This window comes from Rhinatrema bivittatum, chromosome 10 (assembly GCF_901001135.1).
Source record: "Rhinatrema bivittatum chromosome 10, aRhiBiv1.1, whole genome shotgun sequence".
Classification (NCBI taxonomy): Eukaryota; Metazoa; Chordata; class Amphibia; order Gymnophiona; family Rhinatrematidae; genus Rhinatrema; species Rhinatrema bivittatum.
The window spans coordinates 91,829,457-91,853,340 of record NC_042624.1 but is presented as its reverse complement, the minus strand read 5'-3'; the positions used below and the strand labels follow the sequence as shown (position 1 = coordinate 91,853,340).

The following is a 23,884-nucleotide window of genomic DNA, read 5'->3' as shown; positions in this document are numbered from 1 at the left end:
TTCCGAAGTTTCTCTAAACTCTGCAGGCACCTTATGCCGATTCTGAAGAACACTTTCTCTGGCACTGTTCTTCTGGTACAGGTGCATTTTGGACATTTTCTGAAGTCAGCTCTGACATATTGCACATGTCAAAATTTCTGGCCACTCCATAGTATGCTGTAGGCTTGAATGCCTAGTGATGCAGCATCTGCCTCCTGCATTAGCTCTCCTAGGGTTTGGAGTTGTTCCGCTAATGATCTGTGCACAATGTATGTAGGTGATAGCAGTCTCTTCTTTCTCCCACTTGGGAGTATTTCTCATGATTAAGATTTTCTTTTTTTTTTCCCCCCCCCCCCAAGGATACCTTCTTTATTTGCCTGTTCTAAATGTTGTCAGATGCCTTTTGCCGCAGTCTGGTTACTAACACAACTTGTTTGCAAAGTGCTTAATTTCCGGACAAGTATGTTCATGGCATCCCCATCATTTTGCTTCCAGGTTTTTTTTGGGGGGGGGTTTGCTTCCTGTGGAGCAGATTCTGACTCTCCAAGTTCCTTATAGGCTGATGTAGCAATCTGGGCAATAAAACACTGTGTGCTTAAAAAAACAAACAAAAAACCTCTTTTACTTTTTTTTTTGCATATATCATTGAGAACAAATAAATACATCTTGTACAGTACCACTACATTGAATTGAATGTCACTGAGGTAAAAGAGGGCTCGAAAGAACATAAGCAAACTAGTGCAAATATAAAACCATAGGTAAGAACAGTACAACGTGTCATCTGCACACCCAACAGTAAAAATATAAACTAAGACTTCAAGGGGATCCCTGAAAGCTGTGATAGAGACTTCAGATTAAGTTGTAATGTAAAAAGAATGCTTTTAAGATTGTCTGTTTCTCTAGGTCTGCAATATCGCTGACCTGGGCATGCCAGTGCTCTGTACCTTCAGCACCCAGTCTTAATGCTCAGATAATTTTTTTTTTTTAATTCCCGATGCATCAAGTTGATGCATCAGGACTTTAAAACAAAACAAAAAAAAGCCGGCTACCTTTAAAATGTGTGTTCAGCACAGGCCGAGCGTACATTTTAATTCAGGAAGGGAGGGTGTGCTGTCCCTGACAAGGCCAGTGCTAGCTTTTTTCCTGCCCTATGTGAAAAATTATTGTGCAACGTGCCCCCCCCCCCCCCCCCAATTAATTCAGTCTCTGCCTTGGGTCTGTCAAAAAAAAAAAAAAAAAGCCCTGCTTTCTCCAGCAATCTATATTTTTAAAAACTCCTCTTCACGAAACCCATGGTCAAGGGGAGGCCTTGTGCACTCTCCCCCACTCCCACACCCTCCTCAGACACACACAAATTATGCATTTATAACAGATTTTACATGAAAAAGAAAATTCAAAAAGTACAGCCTGCTAAGGCAAAAATATCACCCACAACATGCATTGCAGTGGTGCCAGCCAGAAAAAACTGAAAAAAAGACACTTGGAGCTGGTATGGAATTTTGTAATGCGTGCTGGGTGTGGGCTTGGCCCTCAAAGCCATGCATAAACAGAACTGCCATTACAATATAGTAACCCTCCCATGCCAAAGCAACTTTATCTATGAAAAGGCAACACTGCACACGTTACATTGGGCCCTAGAACACCAATCCATATCCTATTAGGAAACCAAAACAAATCAGACTGCTATAGATCCTTACACAGAAACTACATACAACTAAAATACCTCCCTTCGGTCACATTTGCAGAACACAGATGGACCCTGACCAAATGCAGAATAAAGAGACCAGAAAGTATAAATAGAAATATGCAATAAACACTGAACTGGAACCCACAAAAAGAGTCTCTATATGCAGAGCCACAATAAAAAAAGCAAATGTTTTATGGTCGCCCAGAATTTGATTTTTTTTTTTTTTATCTTGGACCGCACAAGAGGGTCCTTACTGCCTTTGTAAATGTATACAAATGGTTGAAATTGACACATTTTAAACAGTCTACTTTGTGAAACTCTCTAAGAATTTCTGGTATGAGGCTCCATTGCTACCTCTGTTTCAATTTGGTGGGCTCCTTTCTTTGGGGGTGGGGAGTGGGACGAGAGTGTTATGGAGGCAGCGATTCTCCTCCTCGAACCAGAGGTGGGAAATGGCGCCACGGGCCTTCATTTCCAACTACCTGGTGCTTTCCCCCTCCCCACTCACACAGCCCAGTTATTGCAGCAAACGTCCTTGCCTTGGGGCCATGCAGTGGGTTATTTTGGACCCCTGCACTCATGGGCCCTGGTTCTGGCCCAATAGGTGTGGCTTTGCACAGTGACTGGAGCTGTGAGCAATGCCCCTGCAGCATCCCCAGCTTTGGCCATCCGTCCTAGGGAGCAGAAGACCTGATCTGGCAGTCAAACCCAGGACTGCCACCAAGCCACTAGCTTGCCCCTCTGAACACTGTACAGTAAGAGCTTTTTATTTTGTTTTGTAGTTTCTGCTGACCTTTACTGTAGATCCAATATAGTCTGAGCACTTGGATCTTTCCAGGAAAGAGAGAAGGTTGCAGCACTGTGTAGATGATTCACTTTTTTATTTTTTGCTGTTTTGCTTTTCTGAAAGTTGCCGCTGCTGGCTGGGATCTGACTCGTTTGTAGAAAGTTAGACTGTGCCATGGTCTGGCGTTTGCGTGCCACTCCAACGATGGTCCAAATAAAGTAAATCCCATATCATGTTTCTAAATATCACATTCCTGTTCTGCTGCCAATTTTATCTATTCAAAAGTGTGAAATCAGTTACTAAACGGCTGTCTGTGTTTGGCAAGATCATATCAAGCACAGTTTTTACTCTTGAGAAAGTGAAATGTGTATTGTTTTCTTATGTTTAAGAATGTCATGTGCAAACTGTGGGGGAACTCAGAAAATTGGAAGTCTGCAGAGACCTTTTTGACAGACTGTGTGAGTTACGTACTGGAGATGGAAAACTACACATTGAATGCTGATCTTTGAAGTGCAGTGTCTTTTCAGATTTGTCATCTAAGGTCAAGCTCTAAATGCATGGGAAATGAGACTGTGTTTAACATTTGTAACTTACGTTGTTCTTTGCTGACCAAAATGAAAACTTATTGGTACAGGTAGAAGCGTGGATTAAAGCAAAGCGAATACTTGATGGCAGAAAATGTGTTTATTTTTTGTTCTGTCCAGTCGTTTCAAATAAGCAAAAAAAACGGTCCTTTTTTTAAGATTAGCTTTAATGTGCCACTCTTTCATTGGCACTGAACATTGATTATTTTGCTGCTCATTGAGAGAGAGAAGATCCCGTGGTAGGAGGAGGGACCACGGCCACTGCCTTGGCCAGATCGCCCGCCCTCCAACAATCCTCCAGATGGATAAAAAAGAAAAGTGGTATTGTCTTTTTAAAATCGATGAGAGAGGATGCCAAAATGGGACCTTTTATGACTGCTGACCAACCGCTTCTATGAAAGAGAAAAAAAAGGACAGAAGGCAGCCCGGCCGAGTTACCATAATTATCCATGGGAGGAAAAGGATTTGGTAGATTTCCTCTCATGGATCATAATGGGGGCCGCATGGATAAGAGGGAGGCAGCGCAGGCTTGCTTGGCAAGGATAAGTATTTTCAGGGTGGTGGCATCCAGGATGTGAATTAAAAACTAAGTGTCTGGGTGAATAACCACCACTTAGTGGGCCTATTTGGGGTGGCGTGGAGGGTATTAGTGGATCATCTTATGATGGCTTCACCACCTGATCACACACACAACCTTTTTATAGGTCCTGATACAGGTGTTAGCCTGCCCTGAATCTCTCTCCTATAAGTCCCTTTTATGGCAGTTGCTATTCTGCAAAATGTTTGCTAAAGGGAGAGACAAAAATGGAGCCATCTAACTGAATTATTGAAGCATGATAATGTGACTCTTTATATTACACTACTGGTGCATATTGCAAGTATGTTATGCTGTATAACCTTCAAAAGGTAAAATTACTTTTTAGTAAGTTTCTTCCTCCATGTGAGAACAACTCATCACTAATGTGTATGTCGCTAACCCCCAGCGGCAAAGCTAAGAGCATTTACAGCCTTTTGTTTCTCATTGTGATTACTGTAGATCCAGGCTCTGCAGAGACCCCCCTTTTTATGTTGTCAGGGATTCGGTTTACAGCACTGCCAATTCTGAGGGCAGTTCATAGCACAGGTTATGCGATATGAGGTCTGACCTTCACATGAGGACAGATGCACAGATATTAAAAGATAAAAAGGAAGGGTAATAAATCCTGCCCTTTTACATTTGTAGAGAAAAAATGAACCAAGTTCTTACTCTGTACCAAACCATTTAGGATCTGGATAAATCTGTAGCAAAAATCATAATAAAAATCTTAAATTCACAAATTTGCATAACCTGAACTGCCAATAATATTTAATTGGGAGTGATAGAATTAGTTCTGTGGTTATTGAAATCCACGTACAAAATGAATATTTACAATGATTTATATTTTTTATTTTTGATCTAAGATGAACAGGTTTGTTTGTTAATAAATGTCACAAAAATAGCTCAGATCTCATGTTCTTGCGTCCATGTTCGGGAGGGGGGGGGGGGGGGGAGGAGGCCAGGAGGCAGTTCCGAGATTCTGCAACTCTTGTGGGTTAGTCTATTTTGCCGGCCTGGGGTGGGGGAGGCTTATATAAACACAACGTTTCTGTGGGGATTACTTTGGGGTGCAAAGGGGGAGGGCACACACAAACACATACACAAAATGTGCACCATCTCCGAAAGGTTACAAAACAGCCCTCACCAGGTGGGGAGTCACGGAGGTGACAGTGAGGGGAGGGAGAATGAGGAGGGAGGTAACTGTCAGGGGAGGAAGAATGAGGGGAGAGGTGAGTGTGAGGGGACAGAGTTGGAGTGGGGACAGGGGAGGGAAGCGGGGGTGGAGTGACCAAGGGGGAAGAGGATGAGTGACTGAGCTAAATGAGCAAGGGGAAAGGACAGTGAGGGAAAAGAATCTGACTCAGCCACTGCAACGCGTGGCCGGGGTCCGCTAGTGAGAAATAAAAGGTTTTTCAGGGGTTTTTAAAAACCAGTTTTTATATGTCCAAGGAAACATGCACAAAAAAGCTTAAATTTCCCAAATTTAGCAGGGGTCTAAGAAAATGTGGGGTAGCTCATTCTTGACTCATCTTCCATTGCAGTTTAAATTTTCTTCATCATAACTGAGTCAAATTGCACAGAGCAGCAATTACAACCCTTAACAGAAAGCAAGGGGACCACGACCCTCAACCGATAGCCTTGATGATTTTGAGGCAGCTGCAATATCGCTCCTGCTTTGCCGGGAGGGGGGGGGGGGGGGGGCGGGGAATTCCGGGGGGGAATCAAAAGGGGACTCTCATTCAGACCACTACCAACATGGGTCCTGACTTTTACGATCTAGGTACGGACATGCATCTACTGCCAAGTCCCAATTCAAAGCACATCAAGCCAGCATTGTCTGAGTTATCAAGAAGGCTCCTCACCCAATAAACATGTTGCTGGCAGTAATCTGTTATGGGTTTGACAGTTGCTTGGCTTTGATTGTGAATGTTACTACCCCTGTCATAAGGCTTGGGGGTAACTGCACAGAGCAGCAGATACTACCATAAGAAACTTGCAGGGCAGACTGGATGGGCCATCTGGTCCTTTCCTGCCATCATTACTATATACTTTGGGGTAGATTTTGAAAAGATGCGCGCTCGCGCTACTCGGTGCACGCACATGTACACCCGATTTTATAACTTGCGCGCACAGGCAGGCGCGCGCAAGTTATAAAATCAGAGGTCGGCGTGTGCAAGGGGGTGCACAATTGTGCACCTTGCGCATGCCAAGCCACGCTGCCTTCCCCCCCAGCCCTACTCTAACCCCCCCTGTCCTTTGTCTTACCTTTTGCGCCTGCCCAGAGGCAGGCGCAAGTTGCGCACACCAGCAGGCTGCCAGCACACGATCCTCAGACATATCGGCAATGACCACTCTGTTGGAAGCCTCTGGCCCCACCCCCAGACTGCCCCGCCCCTTTTGTAAAGCCCCAGGACTTACACGCATCCTGGGGCTTTATGCGGGTCAGTGGGCCTTTTTATAATAGGCCCGGCTTGCGTAACCTTTTTAAAATCCGGCCCTTTATGTTATGTTAAACTCAAGTGGCTTGACTTGTCTCATCATAATCTGAACTCACCCTGGTATAGTTCTTATTTTCCTTTATGTCTAATTGGGATAAAGGTGATTCAAAAGTTGGATACTTACCCAAAATCTAACTGCTGTAAGATTGCTGCCAAAAGTTATTAGGTGGGAGAGTGACTTGGGTAATGAAAAATGATTTTTTCTTGCTCCAGGAAGACCACATTTTGAGTCAGTTCACATTAAAAACATGAGTTGGCTCTTATTAAAATCTCAGGATTTGCATTAAAAATGTACACTTTCTGTAAATATGACAAAATGTACACTTTCTGTAAATATGACCAAAAAATTATCATTCAGTCTGCTTGAAAAATCTGAAAAAAAGAATTCCAAGGCAGTTGGAGCTGTGTCATGCTCAGTTTGCCCATACATTGTATGTTGTCACTAACCATTAATATTTTAAGGTAATATCTCTTGAAACATCAAAAGCTTGAAATGTGATGACTACCATCATCAGTCAAAGCTATTTCTATTTTGTGCCATAATTTTATTTAATTTATTTAAAATATTTATATACCGTTTTACCAATACAAGATTGATCAAAGCGGTTTACAATGGTAGTAACATAAAAATTCAAATAAGATAAAAATAATAAAACAAAGTTAGAATAAAAATACAATCTACTTCATGATCAATATAAATAAAATATTTAAAAAATTTTGTATCCTTTAACCTGATGATGGTCTGTAATCTTGTCCAAAGAAATTCTTAAGCCTTAAGTCTTTGAATTATATAATTTGGCAAATGTATAATTTGGAAATATCTCAATTGGGACTCCAACCAACAAGTGTCTGGTTTAGCTATAGTAATTTTTCTTATAAATGACCTCTCACTGACCAAGTACCAGAAACTCTTATCTTTCCTCAGCTGTGATTATCTCACTCTCACCACTAGCAGACTTTCATTATAAATGCTATCCCAGGTGACACTTGGTTTTTATAATTTGAGATAATAGACCCTATGAGGGATGCCACTTAAAGGAAGTTATTCTGTTTAGATGAAAAGAAAGCTGAGCAGTTTTGCTATTCAGACTTCACAGAGTGCTGTGCATTTATGTTTAGAGAACACGTATACCACATATCAACTCAAACTGTAGAAAAAGAAATTGGAATATAGAGGAGAGGGGGTGAGGAATTGATAACTCCAGTTTTGAGTGATTCTCATATATGGAGAATAGCCGTTTTTAAAAGGGTTTTTCTCATTTTGTGTCATGGACGCTCTGTTACATTCTTAATATCTAGTCTCCTAGACCTGATAGACATATGCCCTCCATTCTTAGACTAAGAATTTCCTTTCAAAAAAATTTTTTTGGTGTCCATAATCATGTCACTAAGGGCCTCATTTTCCACGCTGCTCGCACGCGAAAAGTCCCTTATCGCGTGCGATACCAGGATGGGGGTGGAGTCGGGGCGGAGTCTGCCCCGGAAGAGGAGGAGTCGGGGCGTCACCGGGGCCGACTCTGCGCCGACGTTGCGGACAGCGAAAAGGTAAGTGCCTGTTCACGGCAGCTTTCGCTCCCAATAGCTACACCTCCTATGGTGGCGCTATTGGGTGTGAAACCGGCAGCGATCGCACCGCGATAGTGCGATCTCTGCCGGCTAGCTGAGGCCCTAAGTGATTTTCAGTTCACATTATACAATAAAACGGTCTGAATATCTTTGCTCCTGTTTTTTATTGGTTTGATCAGATGCTAATAGCATTAGGCTACATACAGTATGCCACGTCTTCAATTTTTATGCCTTGATCTGTTCATGAAAAAATATTCATTGTCATACTTATTGAAAGAAGATGTATCCATCTGCTGAACAACAATGCTCAGTCCTCTTTCATTTAAAAATTTAAAAAATGGACATGGAGCCAGAAAAGAGCCAGTTCATACTTTTTCAATAACCATAGAAAAATGAATAATTCTGAAACTGATATGCAGTTATATTTTCAGTGTGGCACACATTTTCTATAGGGCAAAATACACTTAGCAGTTAAAGGGTAATTTAAAAACAGCCCGCATAACAGTGAACTGTGTGTATGTTTTGTACAGTCAGATTTTTACCGAGTATTTTCAAAGCAAACTTGCATGCAGAAGTTTGCTTTGAAAATTCTTGGATAATTTGGCAGAGCATGCATATACGCATTCACTCTCAAAGTTATGCCTCCTGTTTGAAAGGCGTAACTGTTTGTATACACTTAACATGCATGCATTTTAAAAATAAAAAAATGTGTATTAAGTGCAGACTGTGCCACAACTCCGCCCCACAAAACACTTCTCAGTGTGTGTAAAAATACCCCCTTAATTTAAAACAATCTATTTCTAAAGGATCTGTACTGAGACCAGGGTTATTAAACATATTGATTAATCATCTGGAAAAGGGAGCAATGAGTAAGGCGATCACATTCACAGAAGAGGCAAAACTATTCAATGTGGTTAAAACATGAGTACATTGTGAGGAACTGTAGCATACTAAAGAATTACGAATTAAATGACAGATGAAATTTTACATGCACAAGTGCAAAGTGATGCACATAGGGTAAAATAATCCAAACTATGGGGCCAAATTAAAAAATTGTGCTAACATAAGCTATTAACATTCATAAAAGAGGTGTTTTATCACACACATTAACAGCCAAGGTTAATGACCTGGAAATGAGGCAGAAACTACACACATACACGCAAGTATGTATCTACTAACTGACAATATTTAAAAAAACTTAACAAGAACTCTTATTTTCATTTATAAACCACTTTTTCATTACAGAATACACAAATCACTTACAAACAATAAATCATATGATAATTTTTTGGTCTAATTTGTATGTTAAGACTTATCACAACAAATAAACAGAACAAAGATATAATCTTAGCCATTGCAGTATAGGCTATCTGACAGTCTTGTTTGTTACATCGTAATATCCTAATAATATCCCCCAGAATCTGTTCAGCCCTTGCTCATGTTTTGATCATGGATATATCCTGTTATAAATGTTGCTGTCGACTGTAATAATTAGTTTTTCTCAGGTTTCAAACACTGTTAATTGTAATAGGTTGTTATGCAAATTTCAATCTCTATTATATGTAATACGTTGTTGTACATGTAAACCGGGGTGAAGGCAGCTAGCTATACCTCTGTATAAAAAAACCTCTTAAATAAATAAATAGATCCCTCTAAACATGCTCTTTAGGTTTCTTCCATTACAAATTAATTTTGTAACTTTCACAACAATGGATTATATAAAGATGTTGGTTTGCGATGGGTTAGGACTGTTTGCATGTGTCTGCTATATAGAGTGACATGGGGTTTAAGCATGTAAAACCTCATGCAATAATAATAAACTAAAACCAAAGGGGTAGATTTTATAATTCTATGTGCGTGTGTACTTTTGTTTGCGCAGCAGGCACGAACAAAAGTCCGCTGAATTTTATAAGATACGCGCGTAGCCGAGCTTGTCTTATAAAATCCAGGGTCGGCGCGCGCAAGGGGGTGCACATTTGTGCAACTTGCACGCGCCGAGCCCTGCGCGCGCTGCCCGTTCCCTCTGCACCTTCCCCTACCTAAACCCCCCCCCCCCACACCTTTATCTGAAAAGTTACTACTGCCTCCGGGCAGTAGTAACTTGCGCGCGCCAGGCCCCGACACAGGCCGCTGTTTTGGGGCACTCCGCCACGCCCCCAACCGCCCCTTTTTGCAAGCCCCGGGACTTATGCGCGTCCCGGGGCTTGCGCGTGCTGCCGAGCTTATGCAAAATAGGCTCGGCGCGCGCAGGGGTTTTTTAAAAGGGTTACGCGCGTACATTATGCGCGTAACCCTTTTAAAATCCGGCCCAAAGTGAGCACCTTTGTGCGCCTCCTAATGGAGTCTATCAGTAACCTCAACTAGAAACACCACACCATCTTGTATACTAGATATACCTACAGTACCTGAATGTAATTCGCTTTGAAGTGTCATGAAAGATGGAATATAAATAAAATTAACCCAAAAGCCAATTTAGACGAACTTGACTTGATGATTTTTTAGAAAACCCGCAATGTGACATAAGGCAGGCGTCTTAGTTCCAGAGTAGGGCCCTGCATATCAACATGTTCTGTTACAGGTTCTTTGCAGCTTTAACGTCCTTTAATAAGGAAAGCTGATGTGTTTCCTTCCACAGATCTCCATTCTCTGCATAGTTCATGAAGAATAAGATTCTCTTTTAGATAATCTGGAGCAAACTATGCAGTGCATTAAAGACTATTGGCAGGATTTTAAACTGAAACCAGCTTCCTCTAGGGAGCCAGTGTTCATCCTGTAAGACAGGAGAAATATGGTCACAGAATCTTTTCCTTGATGTTAAGTGGGTTCCATTATTTTGCAAAAGCTGAAGTCTATGGATATCTTTGTACCTGGGAGCCCAATAATCCATTGTAATTATCCAGTGTTTAATATTTTCATTGCATGGGCAATGTGTATATGTATGGAAAATAGAGGTATAGATTTTTTTTGTTAATGTTGCGAAGCAGTTTGCACTTGTAATTTTTTGCTGTGCTAGTAGGTATGAGCTATTTCCCTAATTACTTACTTAATTTCAAGGTAGAACTTTTGAAAGCTAGTTTGTGCATTAATGGAACTAGTAACATGCATTAACACATGTTACTACATTGACCCCTATATGTATATAATGCCAGGTTTCATATTAAGGATCACCACTAAGGAAAAGGATCTTGGGGGTCATTGTGGACAGTAGGTTAAAATGCTGAGCTCAGTAAATCTAAACCGAATGTTAGGAATAGAAAACAACTTTGGGAATTTTTTTGAAGCTTCTGTAAGGAAACATGGTGTGATTGCATTATGAGTACTGTATTAATTTCTGGTTGCCGCATCTGAAAAAAGATATAGCAAAATTAGAAAGGTAGAGAGAAGGGCAACACATAAGGGTTTCCTTTCTGAAGAAATGAATGGAGAAGGAGTCGACAGAGTGAGGATATGTCAGAAATTTATAAAATTGGTGTGGCACAGTTATTTACCCTTTCAAGGATACTCCATGACATTGGCAGCAGAATTAAAACAAATATAAGAGAAATATATTTTCAGTCTGTGCGCTGTTAAGTTTGTTGCTGGAGAATGTGGTAGTGTAGCTGGTTGGAAAAAAAAAAGTTTCAACAAGTTTTTTGGAGAACAGATGCATTAATGATGATTAGGCTGTAAACTTGGGAATCTCTGCCTTTTAACTTCCAAGCGTGAACAGGGAATGGATTTGACAGCACTACTTTCAAGGGACCCGAACTGATAGTATAGCCCAACATGGCACTTCTGATGTTCAAAGAACAGATAACACAATGCACTGTTTGTTTTTTTTTAACCAAAAAAAAGCTGGAATTCCATTTTGAAAACTCTCTGCAACAAAATACTTTTTATATTAGAAATTACTGTTTGGAAGGGACTAATTTTTCTGCAAGAAGGTGTGTGGTTTTTTTGTTTTTTTTTCATTTTTGTACCAGCAAATCCTCTTCCTCCTGTGACTTCCAGCTCATTTGGAGTCTACCGCCAATGGGCTACAATGCCATGAGCCTTCATGGGCCTTCCCCTATCTTGTATCCCAAAATAGCCCTATCGTTGCAGTGACAATTCTTAGCTGAGGACCATAAATCTGTATTCCTTCCAGCATCCTGGAATTGCGGTCCCTAAATGCAGCCACTGGGTGTCGCCATTGTACGGCGATTGGTACTCTGCCCTTCTCCCTCCACCCCAGGTCTGTGACTGTTGCTTCAGCATCTTCAACCCGGGGAGAAGAATCTTGCCCAGGGATTCAAGCTCAGTCATTTACAAGGCAATGCACTGCATTGCCACTGAACCATCGGCCCAGCCCAGATGAGACATGCTAGGGTAATTTTCATGGGCATTTGTGTGCATTAAACTCCCGTTTTAATTGTGTAAGCAGCTTTTTAAAAATAGCCCAGTGGGTACGCTTGTAACACAATTTCTTGCAAACCTTTACACACGTACTAATTTAGGTATTGAGAGGGAGCTGGGGCAGGATCAGGATTTATGTGCCTTCTTTCACGTTTTGTAAGTATGGATGTAAATCCACATGCACAAAGTTACCCTTTGTGCATGTGCAATTTTTATGCATGTATGGCTCAGGGGGTTCCATGCACTCCCATGAAGTTTCAAAGTGGATTTATATGCTTGAATCTATTTTGAAAATTCTGTCTAATGTCGGGGGGGGGGGGGGGGGGGGGGGGGGCAAGAGGACTACTTGAAAATTACCCTCCCTAAATACGTAAATGATATTGCAAAAAGACAATAAAATCTTGTGTAAGTTTTTTTCTGAATTTCTGGAATGACATTCAGATTCTGCATGGTGCTTCTTTGCTTTGTATTATTTTAAGACTGAACAGCTGTAATGAACTGAACAACTTTGGGGTTTTTTTTTTTCCCTTCGCAGATCTTGTTTTGTACTTTAAATACGCATAAAATTGATATGGACAAACTCTTAGGAGGGCAAATTGGTCTTGAAGATTTCATCTTTGCCCATGTAAGAGGCATGAAAAAGGAAGTAGATGTTTTGAAATCTGAGGATTCACTTGGGCTTACCATTACTGACAATGGAGCTGGCTACTCTTTTATAAAGGTAAGTTTTAGCTACTGTATTAAAGATGTTTTAAGGAAAGGAGAAGGTGGGTTTTAGTGCTAGAGTGAAAATACTAGTGTCTTTGGCCTTGTCAAACCATCATTTCACTTTGCCCAAACTATCATATAATGCCTAGGAGGTGAAATCGGTGGTGGTGATGTTTGCGTGGGAGGCTTCATATGTATGCCATTAAGTGTTTTTTGATTGTAATGTATAGGGGGCTCCTGTTGGGATGCTCTGTACTATTTAGATTGACTGAATAGCGCCATCCTTTGGCTGGAGTGGGGACCGGTGCCCCTCTCTCTCCCATATTTGTGATACCTGGCTCCTGGACGGGGCCATCTCATGTGTGCCACACATGTTTCCGGTTGCTGCTCTGAGCACTGCCCCTTCTGCTGCTGTTGCCAGTGTGGGAAGTAAAACAAACACACTTTTCCCTTTCGGGAAAGATAAAACAGTGAACAAATAATATATTCAGCGAAAAGAGTATTTTTTTATTCAGCATTTGCAAATGGATGCACACAAATCCAACACCAGCAGGTGTCAGTCATCAGGCACGCTTGCTACTGATACAGAGGGGCAGTTAACTTGTTCTGTGTCCTGGTACATTTTGGGGGGGCTTAAGGGGGAGAGGAGAAAGGAGGGGTAGGAGGGGCTGTTCTCGCTCTACTTCCCTAAATCTAGTAGCTTGCACCTGTTTCTTCTGGAACAAGAGAAGGGGGGTATGGGGGCTGCTTTCAACATTTTCTTTCTTAATGTCTCTTAATATCATAGCTTACAGTTTCTGCAGAAAGGGGTGATTTCACGGAAGCTGTGCAGACAATTATGCACTTTGTCTCATTACTTAGGCCTGTTTATCTTTCAGGCTCCTATCATGGTCTTAATGACAAGGGGAATTTTACTCAGGTATTGTGTTTCTATAAGAGGGGATTTCTGGAGAATGTGTTTTAATACTGTTATCTTTCTGTTATAACGAAGCCTTCTTTGTTATAACAGAAAGCCGGCTTCCAGCAGTTTTTGCACAGCTTAAGTTCCCTTTTTCTGCAATTACTGTGTCAGACAGACTAAATGATTTCTAACAAACATTATGCTTTTTATATAAAAGTTATAATTTTTGATATTCACTTTAGCTCTCTACTATATTTAGCAAAGCTTTGAGTATAATTCTAGCAGTCAGTTCTTCCTACCCAATCTATAGCACCATCCTGATTATAGGCTTATAGCAGCATAGAGTAGGCCACACAAAGCATTTTATATTTATCATTATTAATGTAATAGCAACATTCAAATTCCATTTCTTTCACCAGGAATGTTACTGTCCTTCTTTTGTACCCAGCACTGTCCTGCTCTCTACTAGTCTCTCACCTTGACCTCTTCCTCTCTGCTTCCCTCTGATCATGATCCTGGTCTCCACTTTTCTGCCTTTTTGGTCCTGGCTGGATGCTCTCTGATCTTCTCCATTCCTGTCTCATGGCCCCAGGCTCTGCTTTTCTTCTCCCTGCCATTCTGATCCCAGTCCTGCTCTCCTTTCAGCTCCTGACCCTGGTCCCATCCTTCCTGTCCTGGCCGCTGCCGCCTTACCCCTGCAGTCCTGGTGCTGCTCTTGTCCCTGCCTTGGATCCCAAATTGGAAGTGGCTGTGACTGAATTGGATGCACTGAGATATAGAAAGTAAAGTGAGGGAATTGGTGGTGTTGCACCATTTGTACCATCCTAAAAAGGAATCTGAGTAAGATCAATAGCATAATAGTTATGCAGAAAATTTCTAATAAATAATTAGAAAACCCAATAAAGTTAGCTTACAGTTCGAAAACTCCTTCCCTATGGCTCTACATTTTGTTTTAATCTGTTGTTGAATATACAGTATCTAAATTTCTACAGCTGGCTACTGAAATGATTAACCAAACTCATTTTGTTGAAAATATTTCTGTATCATAAGCAGACAAAATCCAGATTTGCAAAGAAATCTGGGTTTATACATTGCTACTTACTGTATCATCATGTATGCCTGATGTCAAAATATATCTATTCATCACTATTGATTGGGCTCAGTAAGTCAGAAAGGTTTCTGTAATTTGCCAAGGTCTCCATTTTACACACATTAAAAAGAATGAATAAGATCAGTATAGGAATAAGACCACACATTTGGCACAGTGTTCATACATGTTTAGCCATTCTTCATTTAAACTTTCAAAAACTTGCTTTACGTAAATGGAAAACAATAGTTCAGAGCAGTGACTTCCAAGCAGTGGGGCCAAATATATCACCCCTTCAATAGCCATATGCAGTCCAGTGGTCACACATTGCCCATCATTGATCTTTAATGCATATGTAGTGTTAAACAGCCAATGTTGTTGTTAGTGGTAGTATAACACTGAAATAAGTCATGCAAAGAAATCATTGGCATTTTAATTAGCAAAAGCAAATAAGATTATTTATTGGTATTTAAGTACCACACATACCAAGGCCCTAGGCAGTGCACAAATGAAACATCCATAATAAAATGAACAAGTGCAGAAGCAAAAAAAAGAAAAATTCTGCACAAAATTTTCATCCCGCAATTATATTTGCCTCTCATGTGTATCATAGTGAATACGCTAAGGAGAACAAATGAGTCTTTAGCAACACCTTAAAGGGCTGATTTTCAAAGCTCTATGCGCAGAGAAAAGGGGAGATACTCATGGGCCCATGCGCGTGTTGCACTGATCTCAGAGGCCCATAGCCATGCACGTATCTCCTGGTACATGCATTGTGAAGGACTTTTTAAAAATAGGCGGGGCGTGGGCGGGTGGGCCTGAACAGTGCCATTAGGCAATGTCCCGCACAATTGCACGCCGGGATCTGACCGGCCATTGTAACCTGCTGCTGCTACAGAATGCGGGTAAGTATAAAAACAAAAAATTCTTAGGTAGTTAGCGGAGTTTTAGGGGTTGGCGCTAGTTGGGTAAAAGGGAGGCAGGTTAGGTAGGGGTTTAAGAAGTCCACTCTTATACTGGAGCGGACTGGGAGGGAACTGGGGAAAAGGCCTGTTGCATCGCCGCATGCATTTACTAAAATTCCCGCACTTATGCATGCGAGGCGGCACTCGTGAGCACTTGCGTGCGCAGATATAAAATTGGGTGCGCACGGGTAGGCGATTTTATAACATGCGCATGTTTACGAGCGAATGTTATAAAATTGGCGCGTCTATGTGCGCATGCTGACAATCGCGTGTATTGGATTGTGGCATAATGTGGACTCTTGGTCGAAGTGGTGATGACTCCTCCCACAGGGAGGGGCCCCGTGGGGAACCACAGCGATAGGCTAGACTCAGAAAGCTTTTATTGTATTGCTGTAGATAGATGATACTTGCAAAGGAAATGGAGCACTGTGGTCCAGAGGTTTTCCAATAAGCTCAGACAGTCTCAGACGAAGATGGTCTCACCCGGATGTAGCAAAGGTTGGTAGTGTTCCGCAGACCGGGATAAGCCAAACCTGAAGGGTGGAAATGGAGAGCTGGAGTATAGAAGTACTCACAGAGAGACAGTGCAGGAATCCTCCTTGGTAGCAGGGTGAAGGAAAGGACCCAAGGTCCGTGGTGCAGGATACCCTGGGCTGGAAAGGCCCTTGAGGAGCGAGTACCTAGGAGCGCTGAGGAATCCTGAAAGAAAGTAGATAAGACCACCGAGGAGCAGTTGTCTTAGGTTAGGTAGTAGAATCCCGAAGGGTAGATAGAAGCGAGAGGCCCCCGAGGAGCGGGTGCCCAGAGATTCTGCAGGAGCGAGGTATCCCGGAGGGTAGCGAGGAATCCAAGCGAGCAGCTTAGAAGCGGTCAGAGTAGCAAAACCGAAGTCCTTGCTAACTCGTTGAATTGGAGCGGAGCAGAGGCTTAAATACCCGGAGGTACTGACGTCATGCGGTGGGGACGCCCCCGAGGTTCCCGCCATGATGTATTGATAAGCATAGGCAGTGTGAGCGCGCATGCACCCTAGGAGGCCACAGGAATGAGCATGGCAGACAGGGACGCCCATGCTGTGTCGGAGATGCCGAGGGTTTCAGCACTCGGCACCGGAGGCAGCCATCTTTCCCATGCAGGAGGAAAAAGGTAGAAGAGAGGTGAGGCAGAGGGGTCGCAGCCATCTGCGACAGACAGATGCAACAGTGTGTACATGGATGCCCGAATACTGGTCTTAAAATCTTCCTTTAAATGTTTTGATACAGTCCAGGAAATGAGTTGCATAATGCTGGAGCTGCCATGGAGAATGCTCACTGTCTGGCCTCTGCAAACTGTGCTTGACACACAGAAGGAATATCAAGTAGTGCCCATTTTGGATTATGGACTTTCAGAAGGGCATTAACCCATGGGCATGAGTGAAGAGCTAGAAACTTATGCTCCAGCAAGGCCACTTTATAAGAAATTCTTGACTGGACTGAGAGCCAATATAACTACTGAAGCATTAGGAAGATATGTTCTCTCATCTGGCCAGAAATCAAGCTAACTGCTGCTTTCTGCAACAAATGAGATAGCCGGCAAACCAATATAAAGAGCTATAGTAGTCCAGGATTGGAATAATCCATTGCCTGTATACCTGAACAAAAATCAGTCAGACGCAAGAGAAGCTTTTAAACAATGCAAAACTTGCAATTTGTAAAACCCAGAACGCATAGCTGTCTTTATTTGGTAATTGAAAGACAAGGTGTATATATAATAGCTTTGAATAATGCTGCAAATAATGGCCAGGAAGACAGATGGCGGCACAAACACTGCTTAACAGTCGCGCCTTTCAGCACACTTTGTCTATAGCTATAACAGAAGACTCTAGGGATTAGTAAGCTTACAAAGCAAGAAAGTAGTCAACTGAAGACAGATCTGTATTCAACTGAATCATTTCCTTTTGTCATTGCTGATTTCTCTTTGTTTTGATCTTATTTATTTTTCTATTATTTATTAGTAAAATAATATTTCCTCTAGAGCATTTCTCCTTCCAGCTTCATGCATGATTCCTTGCCACAGGCAATGTGATTTGTTTTAAAAGAGAAGTTGTATAGTTCCTCAATTATTCTTCAACACTGATGTGATCACTAAAGCATTAAAAGAAAAAGGTGCCTATCATTTACTGTGAGACTTATTATTTTAAGTGTATGTGAGTGGCAGAAAAAGGTACTGTGTAGTGATTAAAAATTAACTTGTAAATTGTTATATTTGAAATTCTTTACGATATTATCCTATAATTTTCTTGAACCTCTGGAAGAAGCCATAGTTGGAACAGTGTCACAAATTTCCTGACACCTACTGTATCTGATTTATATTGGTCCAGAGGCAGAGCTTAACCAAATATAATATACTGTAATTTGTGATAATTTTCCCAATATGGCTGCTTCTAGTCATGCAAGGGTGTTGGAGGAACCTTTGAATGATTTTTAATTGTAGCTATTTAAGGGTTGGGTCTCATTTTCATTAGCAGTAGTAAACATTGTAATAATTGTATAATTTAATAATTAGTAAATGGTCAAAATACAAAAATTAAAGATTTGGAAAGCGTGACTTTTGGACTTGGTTAAATAGAATGTTGACACTGCAGGACCTGCTGACTCCTGATAGCTTATGGTACATACAAGACAAGCTGGGCTCTGTTCCAAGCCTGGCAGATACCACAAGTGGAGGCATCCCTACCAAAATCTTGTTAACAAAGGCGCTCACATTCTTTTGACTTGGATATTATATTGATTAAATGATGGGGAGAAGAAGAGCAGAATATGTGGAAATCCTTACCAAAGAGGACTGGTGCATTTTCTGATAGAAGACACGCGGTTCAAAATTCAGTGACTCTACATTATTTAAAACTGAATTAGGTATGCTGCATTTGCTATAACATACAGCAAAACTTTCAACAAATGACATGCATTTGTAAAATATGTACTGCATTACACTGCACATGACATATATTGTAACAACCAAGAACCTTTTGATTATTTGGCAGCGTATTAAAGATGGTAGCGTTATTGACAAAATCAAAGTGATCAACGTGGGTGATCACATAGAATGCATTAATGGAGCAAATATCGTGGGCTTGCGTCATTATGAGGTTGCCAAGATGCTGAAGGAATTGGAGAAGATGCGAACGTTTAGACTCAAGTTGATAGAACCCATGAAGGCATTTGGTAAGTAGCATTCTTAAACTCCATTTTTTTAAACAAATAACATGAGGCTTTTAGAATCCAAAAATTACACAGCAAGAATCTTTTACTTGGGAAAATACATTTGCTTGCACAGTAATTATTTATTTTATTTTCTTAGCCATTACTCAGAAACTTTGGAGAAAGAGCGTTTAATTCATGTTTCTAGCACCTCCAAGACATGCTCATCCCTTTAGAGCAGGCATACTTTCTATAACTTTAAGAATTTCTGTAAGAAGTCTGAAAATGTATATTTTATAATCAGAACAGAGACTGTAAATATATTCTTGATGACTTGAAAAAAGATACCTTTTATTAGCCATGCAAGTATTCTTGTGTATATATTGTTTGCATTGATTACTATAAAAATTACATTCTATAAAAAAATATATTTGTACAATTTGTAAAACCCTGTACGCATATTGTACATAGCAGCCCATTCATTTCCTTACTAGGGGTAGCAGTCTGTAACTTCGGTTTTTCATACATTTAGTACTACAGAAATGAAATAAGGAAAGTGATGCAATCTGCTTTTCATACATAATTCCACTACGGGAGGCAATTTTCAGATTGCCTCCACCAACTTTCAAACAAAGTGCATGCTTGCTTTCACTTTCACACTTGGCATCGGTTCAGAACACCAACAGACACTCTTTCACCTGCTTTTTGTGCAGGTAGATATTTTACGGGAAAAAGCATGCATAGTGTTCAAAATATAATTTACGTGTGTTTTTCTGATCTTACACTAAACCTGGATCAGCAGTGCTGGTGTCACTCCATGTCTCTTATGAGGGATGGTGGCTGGGATGGATTACTTAGGCGTGCTCATCATGCACCTCGGAGGTAACGACGTAGGTGGCACTTTTTGTCTAGATGGTGGACAGCATGGGGAGTGACATGTCTTCCTTTACATCCTGGTTGCTAGAAACTTGCATCTTCTGGTGGGAGATTTGTCCCTGGATACTGGTATTGCCTACCCTGAGGCTGTGGACACGGGGGGTGGTGAAGGTTATGGTAATTGGCCTCTTGGAAGGGTGCCACATCCGCCATGAATGGGCAGTTGTTAACCTTCCTGGACCTAGTCAGGCTTTATGAGGTACACATGTTCAATATAGGGATAGGTTTATTCTTAGTTCACTGCAGTGAGCCCTAAAATGGGTCATGGGGATTAAGAGATCCATAAACCCAGCTTAGATGTTTGGGGTGGCCTCCCTCCTCCTCTGAAGAGTGTTCTCAAGCCTGAAAGGGGGATCTTGAGAGAGGCTAGGACTATGTTGGCAGCTGTGGTGATAAATGCTTGAGATGGCCTAGGTCTAGATGGGAGCCCAGTGAGACAGATCTGGTCAACACTTTATGCAACCAGGACCTGCAGTTGAGGCAGTGTGGCAGGCTGCTTGGTGTGGCCCTGTGAGATGTTTACGGATGAGTATTGGTTATTGAGGCAAGCCTTGCAATGCTGCTGTGCACTGGTTTGCATTTGCCTGGATTGCAGCATCCTCGAGGATAAGGGAAAGATTGGGCCTGGTTTGAGGTACTCAGGTTAGATTCTCCTGTCATGTCATCTGATAAAGCAGTGCCGTATTATCCCGCACATGAGATGCCACGTATCATACATTCCTATATCTTTCTGTGAGCAGGGCTGCCCCAATTACACACAGCTTTACATCTTTCCTTTTCCATGTCTGCAATTTCTGTAGTGATTGTGTGAAAAACAACTCTGCTTTCCTTCTTTCATTCCCTTCTAGAACACTACACAGTCACAAATTCTGCGCACTCCATGGCTGTCTATTTTCTTTATTTCATTCTGGACTGCTTGCTTCCTATCAACAAGTTTAACCCTGAAGTATGCTCATTGACAGAGAGCCTGTGCTCATTCAACTTTTGGTCAAGAGTTCAGGATGTGCTCCTGTAGTTTCATCTTACAATTTTAAATACTTCACATATGAAATGAGAAGGGACTGCACTTTCACAGAGCACTGAATATTGTAGTGCCAGGAGGTAAGTCGTAGCATATTGAAGAGCACTCCTGTCGCAAGCTAATTTTTTACTAGATTTTCGTAATAGTGGTCCAGTACAGGGGTGTGCAGTTCTGGTCCTTGAGGGCCACAAACCAGTCGGGTTTTCAGGATATCCCTAATGAATATGCATGTGAGAGATTTGCATGCACTCTGCCTCACTTGTATGCAAATCTGTTTCATGCATATTCGTTAGGATTATCCTAGAAACCCGACTGGTTTGTTGTGCTCAAGGGCCAGAATTGCCTACCCCTGGTCTAGTGCCAGTTCACAACCCTGTCCTGGAGGTACACCTAACATAAAATATGTTTTATTGTGATTGATTACTAGAAATTTGTCATTTTTGTATGTCAACTAGATTGTAAATACATGGCATGAGCTGTCTCGTATATGTATCTGTGCAATGCTGTGTACACCTAGTAGCACTACAATAATGTTAAACAGTGGTAGTATGCTGTAAGATATCTGTAATGAATATGTGTGAGAGAGATTTGCATACACACAGAGCATGCAGATATATTTCATGAATATTCTCTGTGGCTATCCAGAAAAAAAGATTGGTTATGTTTTGGCCTGGGATGGGGAGGTACTGCTCTGGCGGTTGCCTCCATTGAACTTTGGAGCTTTACGATCTGAACTGTATTTTTCTAATATTTGCTAAAATGAAGATATTTAACCTTATACAGTAAATTGATTAAAATATGAGTACTTTGATTTTCCTTGTTTCTTTATGGTGGTATAAACCTCAGTTGACCTTTGATGTTGAATGAGTCTAGAAATGTATTGAGTCAGTCCAATAAAAGGTAGATGTCTCACATTTTGAGGCATGCACCATTTTACTAAGTCTTTGGGATAAGTAGTTCAGATGAATATTTCTGTTAGAAATCTGTTCTTCAGAACTACATTTCCCATGATAGCAATATTGCTATCACCCTCACTATTAATCTTGCTCACAGGGAAATTCCCCATAGTTTAGATGTGGATCATGATATGGGTCAAAATGTTTATTCCTGATTTTGTAGGGTGGGGGGTTGGGGTTGGCATATATTTGCTAAGAATATGCCTAGAAAGTTTTCTGCTGTCAATAGATCTAATATTATTCATTTCAGCCTATACATAGGCTTAGCTTACTAACAATTTTATTATTTATCAGACAGACAATTGGTTACAGTTAAACATAGGATATATATTTGCATTCTCATGGTATTTGAATCCAGTGCTATGCCTGGCATTTGGTTGATCTGCGTGTATCTGGAAGGCCATGGCTTCCCCTTGTGACATAGCAGTCTGCAAAATACATTGTACTAATAAGACTTGCCTCTTTGATTGCAGTAATTCTAAAGAACTGAAATAAAAATAAATGAAAAGCAACATTCAGCAAATGAGGCCTCTTTAAGATGTGGAATATGTTTAATGTACATGTAGTTAAGTAAGAAGATCAACCAGTAAGATGATACCGAGGGAAAGATGAGAAGCAGTGGAGTCTTAAGTGTGTGTGTTTGTGTGAGATTAACTGGTAGAAGGATCTGCTTTCACTAGGTTGAGTAGTAAAGAAAATAGTTTGTTTTTGTTTTTTTTTAAGTTAGTAGAGCAAAGGCTAAGATATTCTTAAAATGTGAGTGTTATCTCAAAAGAAATAATAAGCATTAAGAGAAACTGATAGTAAATTTAAAAGGCTTACTAACAGAATAAACTAAAAAGAAAAACCCTATGAATTATTTTGTTACATAAGAAAGAATGTGCTTTAACATAAAGTTGTACCTTCTGTGTACTGTATAATTCTAGCGTGCACATGGGAAGTACTAATAGCCACTGTGTCAAACAAAGTACTACATAACTAAGCTATTATTTTTCACATTTTTTTAAGCAGCTTATGAATAATATCTCTGCACGTCTGTGATCAATCAAGCGACCTAGTTGGTAGGCCCAACTTGAAAAATATGGGCTATGATGTTATAAATGCCCACACAGTCTTCCCTAACCCCAAAGCAATCAAATCCCATTCCTCTGAGTTAACCTTACTGTTGCGTCGGAGGTGGAGCCTTGGGCCAAGACGGGATTGATGTAACCCGTAGGAAGGGTCCTATGAGTCCCGATTGATGTAACCCGTAGGAAGGGTCCTATGAGTCCCCACCGTCGGCAGGCGAAGTGGGCTGATGACGGAGGCTGGCTGGCGCTTCACCAATACCAGCCTTCGTTCCCTGTGGGTTGAGCCTTTGGGTACCAGGACCGGCTGGGCTTAGGTGGGCTTCTGTATGTCATCATCGATGGGAGGATTGAGGTCAGCCCAGAGACAGCAACAGAGGAATGGTACCGTCTCTATTGGATGAGGTAGAGTCCCGGAGACCCCGGCACCAAAGGAACAAAGTCAGACATGGGGTGCCCGAGCAAGAACAGGCCAAAGCCTGAATAGGCCAAGTCCAGGATGTAGACTGAAGAGGCATCATAAGGCAAGCTTGACTCAGGGCTGATGGAAATCTGGAAGTGGTGGCAAGCAAGGCTGAGGTCTGAGCGAGGAGATAGTCAATGAGATAGGCGATGCAGAGGTCTAGGTCTTGAGAGAGGCAACAGAGTAGTCAGGCGATGCAGAAGTCTGGGTCTGGAGAGAGGCAATGGCGTGGTCAGGTAAAGCAGAGGTCAAGATCCAAGAAGGCAATCGAGGGTAGGTTGGAGAACAGGAGTCAGCGAGGATCAGGAACACATGAACGAGGAGAATCCCACAGGAGGCAACGAGTACTCGACCAGCAAGGAGACCTGTTACAAAGGCAAAGCTAGGAAGCGAAGCCCGGGCTTATATACTGGAACTTCCCTGAGATCATCATCCGGGGCCGCGGTTTGGTTTCCGCCGAGGGCCCTACGTAAGTCACAGTGATGCATATGCACACCTAGGGAGGGGCACGGCACTGAGTAGCAGCGTCTCTCCGCGGGCCATGCAGAGAGG

General features: G+C 41.6%; 1 protein-coding gene across 2 annotated transcripts in view; it reads left to right on the top strand.

Annotated features, from left to right (window-relative positions):
* Positions 1–23,884, top strand: part of GIPC2 (GIPC PDZ domain containing family member 2) — a 74,013-nt gene that overhangs the window by 8,095 nt on the left and 42,034 nt on the right. The window contains exons 2-4 of one of the 2 annotated variants that reach the window (XM_029617522.1): positions 12,588–12,773; positions 18,733–18,913; positions 20,674–21,115. In XM_029617522.1, coding sequence (XP_029473382.1) covers positions 12,588–12,773; positions 18,733–18,913; positions 20,674–20,840 — 534 coding nt within the window. In that variant the 3' untranslated portion in view covers positions 20,841–21,115. Of the gene's footprint in view, positions 1–12,587; positions 12,774–18,732; positions 18,914–20,673; positions 21,116–23,884 lie in introns of those variants that run through there. The other variant, XM_029617521.1, reaches the window with a different exon arrangement.